At 39.9% G+C, this 10,585-nt stretch overlaps 2 protein-coding genes across 2 annotated transcripts; both read right to left on the reverse strand.

Annotated features, from left to right (window-relative positions):
* Window positions 1-952: 952 nt before the first annotated feature.
* Window positions 953-3,197, reverse strand: LOC149018845 (uncharacterized). The gene has a single exon (XM_089154438.1). The coding sequence runs from the start codon at window positions 3,141-3,143 to the stop codon at window positions 1,128-1,130; it is 2,016 nt and encodes a 671-aa protein (XP_089010564.1). The 5' UTR covers window positions 3,144-3,197; the 3' UTR covers window positions 953-1,127.
* A 4,854-nt stretch (window positions 3,198-8,051) lies between these two features.
* Window positions 8,052-8,405, reverse strand: LOC149018846 (uncharacterized). The gene has a single exon (XM_089153989.1). It carries the CDS (start codon window positions 8,403-8,405, stop codon window positions 8,052-8,054), a length of 354 nt encoding a protein of 117 aa, XP_089010115.1.
* Between the last annotated feature and the right edge of the window lie 2,180 nt (window positions 8,406-10,585).

The following is a 10,585-nucleotide window of genomic DNA, read 5'->3' on the forward strand; positions in this document are numbered from 1 at the left end:
AGTACTTAATTCTGAATACCATTCTTCTAGAAATCAAAGTCCAAAGAGTGACTAAGTTGACTCCAGTTGGTTCTTGTCCATACGGTTCACATGGGTTCAGAAGTCTCAAATATGGTTTGGCATAATAATTATAGTAAAACACATAATGAAATTTTAATTATTTATCTAAAAAACAGTTTATAAAAGTCAGGTATATTATCGAATCCAGGACATTTTTACTCGACTAGGAAACCTTACAAAAGAGATCATAGACCAAGATCCCGCAAAAGTTACAATAAAAATAAATCAACGATTGAGGGACATAAAAGGCTCAAGAAAATAAGAAATCCGTTGCATTCTAAGAGACAAGAGAGTTAGATCTTCCACGATGAATTCACGAGCTTTTCAGTGAGAAACGAACTTGGGAAAGCTCAGATGGAACGGAAGCCTCTTGGTGCTATCCAATTACTTGCAAGCAAAATAGTTGCAGACATAGATGTTGAGGAAGAATGAAGGTTGAACAAAAGGAGGAGTCGTTTCTCTATTATTTTTTTTTCAAAAAAATGTTTAAATCAAATAATTTAGGGGTATGTTGGAGTTTTAATAATAAAATTAATTGAAGGTGATTTGGGTTTAATTAAGGGTAATTTAGGATTTAAACGACATGTTTTTAGTTGAAGATAATTTGGGGTTTGGAAAATTATTTAACTGTAAATTTTAATTTAACTAAAAAATGTTAATAGATGGGAGGAATTTTATCTAATTAAGAGGGGTTCAAAGTGCTTATTTGCCAACTAAGAGGAGAAGGTAAATTTACCTTAATTAATTTTAGTGGAATAATTGAGTAACAAAAACCATTTTTACTATAGAGTGGGAACTAAATTAGTTATATCTATATATGCCGTCAAGTGGGTGCAAACCTAGGACCTCCTGTGGGAGGGTCTTCAACCGTTTGACTAACCCATCATTGACATGAAAACTAACTTTATTAATGTAAAAATATTGAAACTTAAATTAGAGTATTATTTATTTTTATTGGATAAGAAAGGCTAGATAGACTTTAGATTTTTTTTCCTTTTAGAAAAGATGAAGAAAAGTAAAAACTATTACAAATTATAAAGGAAACTCAGCCATCCTCCGTAAAGTATCTAAGTTGATATGTTGCAAGATATCCATAAAGGCTCCTCAAATTGACACTTTAGCTTGTCACCAACCACATTATTACCCTCCAAACACACCGAACCCAATTCCGTTGATGATGGATTCCACGTAGGTGTTCCATTCTCATACCCATTCCACGTCAGCCTCTGCAATCCACTCCCATCCAATCTCGCCATGTGCAGGTCTCCATAAGGTTGAAACTGGTTCGGCCATGAAACCGGCTCGGCCGTCACACCGCCCAAATTTGCCGTAAATAACAGCCACGACGAATCTGAATTGAAGCACACGTGATTGGTCCTCTCTCTATCGGCCTCAGCCGAACCTTCCGGTCCAGCTATGTATACTCTCCTGAGGTCTGAACCATCCGGCCGGACCAGGTATATGCTGAAGGCAGCATCGTTATCGGGGTTATGACGGTTGGATGAGAAAGCTATGAGTTTTCCGTCAGGAGACCAGCTGGGCATTGTGTCTATCCATCGCCCATCCGTTAATTGACGGATCCCACCGTTAAATTCTCCGTCAACGGCGTCCATTATATAGAGGTTCTTATGACCAGATCTACCAGACCTGAAAACTACGAACTTACCATCAGGAGAACACGATGGGAAGGCATTATTGCCTGTGCCTTCTCTTGAAAGGATCTTCACCGTCGCCGGAATCTCTTCTCTATCATCAGTAAGATCCGTTGGATCAAAACTGATTCGTGCAATCTGAACCGTTCCTTTTGCTGACTCGAAAAGAGGTCCGATGGAGGTGTAAATGACGTTATCCTGGGATGGGTCCCACGATGTAGAGAAGGAGATTCTATCTTTCAGAACGACCCATCTCTTCGAGCCGTCCCTTCTCACTATCTTCAAACCTGAATTCGCATCGAAGTCATGGTTGAAAGCTATAAAATCACCTTTAAGAGAAAACGAAGCGAAAAATCCATTCAGCCGATGCATCTTCAGTTCCTTTAATGGCGAAGCTACTGGTTGCAGCTGTGGAATCGTCGTCTCTCCTGGTCCTGATTCACCTCGGAACCGGTGGTATCCGAGGAAACCACCTTTAGGGGAGAAGAAAGGATTGTAATGGTGGAAAGTAGGGTTCAGAGGCTCGGTGACTCTGAGAAATGATTCTGATTCTAGATCGAAAATCTCGATGTGCCGGTAGTTACATTCTCGCCGTCGAGTTGCGAAAGCGACGCAATTGCGATCTTCTGAGGCTGAAGGAGTAAACGCGTGGAGTCCTGGTGGGGTTATCCGGCGAGGATTGCTGTCGCAGGCGTCCAAATGCTGGAAATTTTCAGGGAGATCGACTCGGAAAATGCTCCACCATCCATCATCTGCTACTCGATGGAAGAAAATGGTGGAATCGCCGAACCATGCTGGCCATCCACCGCGCTTACAGACCACCGTACGTTTTTCAGGATCGGAGGGTGAGAACACGACGATATCAGTGTCGAGTTCCTGAAATTCTCCTTTCCATGGACGGAAACCGTAAGAAGCTACAGCGATGAACTTCCCTGATGGAGAAACTGCTGGGCTATAATCAACTGCTCCTTTAGGAGTTAACCGAACGACTTTCCTGTCAGCAAGCTGAGTCATGTAAACCGCAGACCAGCTATTGAGTGGTTTATCAACAGGATCATGAGCAGACGCATAGTACAATCGACCGTCTCGTAATACCGGCCGGTCATGAAATAGGCTTTCAGAAACAGTAGATAGTTGCTCTGCTTTGGGATTCTCTCGACGGTTGAGGTATATTCTAGGTGATCCAGTTCTTTCAGAGACGTAAACAAGGGTTTGATCTTCGTCGACAAACTGACCATTGAAGTTGATGGAGGTACCATCTGTGAGACGATTCTCTATCGAATGAGTGACCATGTCTAGTTTAGAAGGTAAAGCGGTGGAGAAGACATCGAAGCCGTAGAATGGTCTGCCGACGGTGGAGAAGACAATGGTTCCTCCGGGCATCATTGTGTCGCACTTGCAGTGTTGTTTGAAGTCGACTGAAATTGGCATGAAACGTGTGAGAGTGAAGTTGATGGTTTTGAGTGGGAGTAGAGCATAGTGAAGCGGTGATATCTATACCATGAATTTGAACCAACTCGATCGGCTCAACCCGGTTGGAGCAGTTGAAACTGAACTGTACAGGTGACGTCCATGCTTACCGTTACTAAGGCATTTCGTTTTTTAGGTAAAGATGCTTACGAAGGCTTGGTTTGTGATAACATTTACAATAGAGGTACGTAAAGTCCAATTTGCTGGGATATCAAATAGGTATAATCTTATCTTTCATATAGAAAACTAGAAAAACCTTATCATTATGTTCCTTCGCACGCTACCAATCTTGTTAGATTGCAATGTGAAAGGGATCTTTGATTTTTGTGTCTGTTTGACTGGAAATGCTGGTTCAGAAACGAGAGTAGAATGGTAATAGATTATGGATGTTTTCTATAAGAGTGTTTGACCGCCCGGCCACGAACACCAGAGATACACTAGGAGAATGCTTTGATAAAGTCCTCTTTACCTCTGATTGTGCTGAGTTGATCAAACTTCTTCAACAACCAGTCCATCCGGCTCATTTGGAGTTGGTCCCTATCATCAAGGATATCAACACTTTAAAGTCCTATATTTTGGATTATAAGTTTGTTGTAATTCCAGGGGGCTATCATGCTCATGACCCGCCGAGGCAGCATAAGGGCCGACATGGCCTCTTCCCTCCTGGTTGTATTCCTGAACCTTGGCTTTTGCCCAAACTTAATAAAGTTTTCTACTAAAAAAAAAAGTGTTTGACCGCCCTAATGTGAGAGGGTTATTATACTCTTAAATATTCACCCCAATCCAATCCGGTGATGAGGAAAACTAAAAAATCTCTAAATAGAAAGCTGTTTGATTGCCTTTGAAAGAAAACTTTCACTTAGTGCACCTTTGGTAACGGTTTTTTTTTTTAGAATGACATTCTTTGCAAGAATAATTTTCTAGTGTTTTTATCAAAAACCGGTGGTCTGAGCATAATTTTGACCGTTTAATAAAATTTTTGCTCAAAACACTTGAGGCAATGGAGATCTGAAAAAAATAAATATAAATTCTTACGAAGGTGGAAATGAGTTATAATGTACATGTGAATGAAGTTTGGGTTTAGTGTCCCTCTTTAGCATAATTTTGACGTGCTTTTTGTTCTTGAGAATGACGAAACAAATAAAAAATTGTTTTGTAAAAAGCCTTCTTTGACAAGATGGACATGGGCCGATTCATTTCTTAATAACGAAAAAACGACCCATTTTACCAAGCATTTTTTGGTGTTCTAAGAACAAAAGAACGTTAAAAACTATTCCTTGATCGGTTACCAAATGCACGCTTAATTCATGTCCACTGATATGACATGCATATTTTCTACCCCTCCCCCCTCTTTTTCAACTCTATCTTAGAACATTATTATCAAATAGAGACCGGAAAGATAGCATGCTTCTGGAACGATCTTTGGCTTCAAACCATAACCAATAGTAGCATTCCAATAAGACCATACCGCCCATCTTCCTATAAGTGGGTATCTCAACTTATCTCAAAAGGTAGTCTTGTCCGTCGGTAGCTGAACAGTGTGGCCTTCATCCACTTTTTGGATCCTTGATTTGTGTACTCAAGTTTCCAATATTTGCTATGCTTTGAGGAATGAAATATTTTCTTCAATTTACCACAAATCAAAAATAAAAAAGAAATAAAAAACTTATTCCAGAAGGTCTAGCAAAAAACTAAAATCATATCTTAGAAGGAAATTGGGAAACTCAACAATTAATTTTTTTACTACTTGCTCATTTTTTATGTGATTGTGTCCTCTAAGGTCATTGGTGATGATGGCAAGTGGCAATGCTTCCTTGTTTAGGGCATCAAATTCTCTACAAAGCTTGTAGTTTCTTATATTTTTCCTCCTACTGGTCATCCTATTGGAGTTGACCACTTAAAATGATGGTATTTTTTTCTATAAAAAATTTAGAGTTTTTTATATGACACCCACTATTGTAAGGGTAAAACTAGTGACAATTTATTATTATCTTCAAAATTACATGGCATCTATATGGATAATTACAAATCAACTACAATTAAGTTTTGTTGTTAAATGGTAAATAAAAATTTATCTAAATATCTTTATATTTATTTAAGTCATTTAAAATTTAAAATTTTAATTATTTAAATGCAAAATTACCAAATACCCTTAAGTGGGTGAAGGCATTGAAAACTCTCAGCAGTTACGAACATATTTTTTTTTGGTAGGAAACAACACTAAGAGGAAGGACGAGAAGAACACACGGGCTCAAAAGACAACACCTCCTGGACCCATGGACTGGAAATGGGCCACTCCACTTTACTCGACACAGTGAGGGCCCTCCGAGCTAAGGAGTGGGCGAGCCCATTAAACTACCTAGAAATACAGGCAAACTGACACGAAAAAAGGTCGTTCTTAAGCCACAAGATATCCTCCACTATGGCTGCAATCTGAGGACCTCCTCCTGGCTCCTGACTATTGAGCAACAAAACCAGGCCTTCACAGTCCGACTCAATCCGTATCTTTGACCATCCTAGGTCCTTTGCCACTAACAATGCTTCTCTTACAGCTTCGGTTTCCCCTTGAAGTGCAGAGGATAAGAAAGATGGGATAGAGAACAGATTAGTAACCTCATTATGTTCGTTCCTATAGGCAATTCCCAACCCTCCTGCAAGAGTCTCCTCCTAAAAAGCTGCATCACACTGGATTATGCATCCACACTAAGGTTCCTGCACGTGCAGAAGATCTAAGTTAGAAGGTCCCGCTGTACCTCCATCACCCCCTTTAGCTCCTTGTATCAACCAGAACTCCTCAAAAGCAGCCTAGGCTCTTCTTATCACTTCTTCCGGGTTCCAGACAATTTTTTTGAAAGCTAACTCGTTTCTGGCAATCCAAAGATACCAACATATAAATGCACATCTACTCAGGACCTCTTTGCTTTGCAGCTTATTCATAAAGTCAATTGCATCCCACTTCTCCAACCACACATGAAAGCCAGGGGTTTATTCAATTGGTGCAATGAAGTTAAGTTGACTACCAAACCACACCAACTTTGCAAACCCGCATCCCAACAAAATATGGTCAATGGACTCCGTCATACAACCACACCGTCCACAACTATAGTCTGTTTTGATCTGCCTAGACTTCAAATTTTCTCCAGTGGCCAGAGCTTGTGCACAGCACCTCCACATAAATGTTTTGATTTTAGTCATTGTCTTGTAGTTCCAAATAAGTTTCCACACCTTCGGCTGAACGTTGTCCCATTTATGGATTCTAGAGGACGAAGCAGCTGACCTGTACTCTCTATCCCTGTGGTTGATGAGAAGATGATAAGTAGACTTAGTTGAAAACCTTCCAATTCTATTTGCACCCGATACCAATTTATCAGGTCGAGAGAAAGCACTGATTTTCACAGCCTTGATAGCTTTCCTGTCCTCCATATTGAACCATTGCTCTAACAACTCACCTCTCCAAGTTCTAGTGATGGGGTCAATGAGATCACCCCACTTTTGTATTGGGCAATTGCTAGGTTTCTCTGTTGTCACTTTGAAGTTCTCCTTTGAATTCACCCACCTGCTATTCCACACCTCCACATTCTCACCAGAGCCAATATCCCATATCAACCCCTCTTTAAGAACATCTCGGCCCACAATAGCACTCCTCCAAGCCCATGATGACCTATTTCCCACTAGAGCATGAAGAAAATCAGTTTTTGGAAAATAAATAGCCTTAATGAACCTAGCCCACAGTGAATTTGGGTTCTCAAACAACCTCCACGCCACCTTAGCAAGCAATGCCCTATTTTGAAGGATTGGATCACGAAAACAGAGTCCTCCATTCTCTTTGGATCTACATAGTCTTGACCATGAAACCTAGTGCATTTTGCTCTCATTCTCTGATTGCCCCCAATAAAATTTAGTGATTCCTTTCTTGATATCATCATGTGTTGCCTTTGGAAGGATAAAATGTGAAGCCGTATAATTTGCCATTGAAGAAGCAACAGACTTAATTAGCACCTCCTTGCCTGCATGAGATATCATTTTACTCTTCCAGCCACTAAGCTTCTTCCCAACTCTTTCCCCTACTTCTCTGAAGACTTCAGTCTTGGAAACACCGATCTCAGTAGGAAGACCAAGATACTTGGAAGGGCAGGAGCTACAAGGGATTTTTAAGAGCTTCGAGAACCACCTTTTAAATCTCTGATGTGTGTTAGGGCTAAAGCTGAGGGTGGATTTCTTCAGATTTATTTCCTGTCCACTTGCCTTACAATAAATGTCAAGACAATGCTTTAAACTGGTCACCTCCTCTAGCTTTAACTCAGAGAACAAAAGGCAATCATTTGCAAAGAGAAGGTGAGATATCCTCGGCGTTCTACTTCTGACATTGATGCCTCTAATAAGGCTATTGTTCTCTGCTTCTTCAATAGCTGCACTTATCACTTGTGAGCACATTATAAATAGAAAAGGGAAAAGAGGGTCACCCTGGCGGATGCCCCTTGAAGGGGAGAAAGACCCCTTCTCCACGCCATTAAGGAGCATAGTGTACGATACTGAGGAAACTGATTCCATTATCATTTGCACCCATTTGTTACAGAACCCCATTTTTTCCAAGGTGGCCTTAATGAATTGCCACTCCATTCGGTCATAAGCTTTTTTCATGTCTAGTTTGATCGCCACAAGTTTTTTTTTTCCTTTTTTCTGGCCTTTGATAAAATGAAACATTTCATGTGCTATAAAAACATTATCCGAAATAGTTCTATCTGGAACAAAAGCATATTGGGATTGTGAAATGATACCTCCAAGAAGAGCTTTCATCCTCTCTGCTAAGATTTTGCTAATGACTTTCGCCACCATGCCGCATAAGCTAATAGGCCTGTATTGTTCTGGCTAACTCGGAGCTGCACCCTTGGGGATCAAACAGATGTAGGTTCGGTTGAGGTTGGTATCCATCTTCCCATTCACAAAAAACTCCCTAACAGCTGCAAACACTTCCACTTTAGTAGTCTCCCAACACTTCTGAAAGAAAATAGGAGGAAAACCTTCAGGCCCGGGGGCCTTAAGTGGGCCCAAACTATTTACAGCCTTGTGCACTTTTTCCATAGATGGTATTTCACAAAGATCTTTGTTGATATCATCAGTTATGCTATTTTTTACACACTGCATGGCCTGCATGAAGGCATTGTCATCAAACCCTTGAGTTTGCACCACTTGACTGAAATGATTCAACAAAATTTTTTCCATTTCCTCCTCCTCCTTCACCCACTCGCCTTCCTCATTTTTCACCTCAGTAATTTTGTTATAGTGTCTATGTTGGATTGTGTGCTGTGAAAGAAACTTGAATGATTTCTTCTTCTAGCTGATGGTTCACGTCCGAAGAGGGTTGACTTTGAATCATCTCCAAGTTCATCTTAAGAGTTCTAATTGTAGTTACGGACATTCTCCATTGGTTTTTAGGTTTTTTCTTTTGCCGAGGAAGGGGTTGTTTGGAGAAAAAAATGAGACCTTCGAAGCCATTGGTGCCCAGCTTCTGGAATGCAAGTTGCTGGGAAACTTGTCAATAATCTAATCTGGAAACTCTCAAGTGGGTTTTAGTAAAATCAAATTACGATGTTAGATGAACCAAAAGCAGAAAGGAAGACATGAGGAAGAGGAGAAAAATAGTGCAAGACCACCGCTGGAAGCAGGTTTGAAATAGACTCAAAGTGACATAGAGGCACTTGAGGATAGATTCATTGAAGCAACAATATTGTTTTGGATAAATTGGAAGAAAAAAAAAATCAAGAACTTGTTTTGAAATATAAATCATAAAACCCATAGCTGTAATCATCAATTTATTCCCGACACCAGAAATTTTTTTCCTTTTTTGCTTTCCATTTCACAAGTTAGAAACCAAACTCACCTTCTTGCTCTTTTCCTCGTCTCTATCTATTTTTAGTGTGGTTTGATTGTGAGGAAGAAACAAAGAAACTTGAATTGAAATACGGTGGTGGCCTTTTATAAGAAATCAACCGGAGATTCATGAATCTAAGCAGTTATGGATATTCTCCATTGGTTTTTAAGTTTTAGGTTTTTTGTTTCGCCAAGGAAGGGTTTGTTAAAATTGATGTAGTTTCCTAAAACTCATGGATCTTCTTTTCCCATTATTAGAGTGAAGATGGAGGAAGTCATGGTGGAATACTTGATTAGAACTTGTGGATTCGTTTAGGCTCGAAACCCTACTCTTATGCTTCATAGGCATCTGCTCATGTTTCTCATATACTCGCTTCTTCTCTTTAACTCTTCTCTACTTTTTTAGAGCTTCTTTTTGACCGATAATGGGTAGTCTGAAGTTGATTATTGGAAATTTGGAACCTGCGAGAAAGAGGAGTTGTGGAGTCAAAACTTGTTATGTCAAACCATCTTTGGGACTTCCAAATTGGAGCGAACCACTAGGGTCAACCGGGTTCATCATAGTCCTCTGATCGGCCAATTGGCTCTCCTTGGAATTCAGTCTCGGACTAGCCCCCAAGTTTTCCTCGAAAACCAGTATTCGGGCTAGCCACTTGGTTTTGAACTAACCTTTCAACACTCCTCGGCAAAGGGTTTATGGCCCAGCTATTTGGCGATAGATATTTTCCGAACACATCACTTGAGAATCTCCCTGCCACCACTTGTCGGCAAGACCGCATTCAGATAAGATGTTATCATTACACAGCTATACACACGCTAAGCATTTAATGCACCTTATCTGTACATAGGCACTTATTAGAAGATAAGATAAGCCAACCTACTAAAGTCCCTCTAGGTCTTGCTTCCCGCTGGCTTGTCAAGGAGAGAGGACAAGACACCCCATTTAGGGGAGTGTTTCATAAAACTTTTTTCTCGCTGGCTCCCCTTCTTCAAAATTTTCTACATGATAGAGGATTGTGCTCCCTTGACACTATTCTGATATGTAGAATTGATATAATTAGAGAGTCACCCTATTTGTAAAATGAAAGTTGAATACCAAATTTAAATCCTATTCTTTCATTGTGGTCTAGTATTCTCTTTCTTCATGGGAAACCTAGAGCTACATTGTGAAGTTCATGGTTGAATCACTCCTATTTTTAAACCTTGTAACTAGGTCCGTATATGCATATAATATATTCTATCTAAAAATGCTTAGACTAATCGATGTAAGCATACGTGTTATTTTTATCGTGATGATATACACGATACATAGCTCAATAAGGATTTTGTCTAGGCGACCCACACTAGTACCATGATATAGTAATATCATTCAACTTTCACATGTTCTCAAATTTAAAAGTGGTTTGATTCAATCTAGTATGAAGACCGGTTTGAGAACAGAGCAACTAAAATGTAAAATTAATTTTGCCTCAAAGAAGCAAAGAAGCAAAGAAGTGATTCAAAAGAGCAATGTTTGTGTTCACTCGTACATA

The sequence above is a fragment of the Hakea prostrata genome, chromosome 4, assembly GCF_041222555.1.
Source record: "Hakea prostrata isolate BN-2017 chromosome 4, UWA_Hpros_2, whole genome shotgun sequence".
Classification (NCBI taxonomy): Eukaryota; Viridiplantae; Streptophyta; class Magnoliopsida; order Proteales; family Proteaceae; genus Hakea; species Hakea prostrata.

Coding starts and splice junctions, on each gene's coding strand:
- LOC149018845 (XM_089154438.1), bottom strand. CDS start 3,143: ATGCCAATTTCAGTCGACTTCAAACAACACTGCAAGTGCGACACAATG.
- LOC149018846 (XM_089153989.1), bottom strand. CDS start 8,405: ATGGAAAAAATTTTGTTGAATCATTTCAGTCAAGTGGTGCAAACTCAA.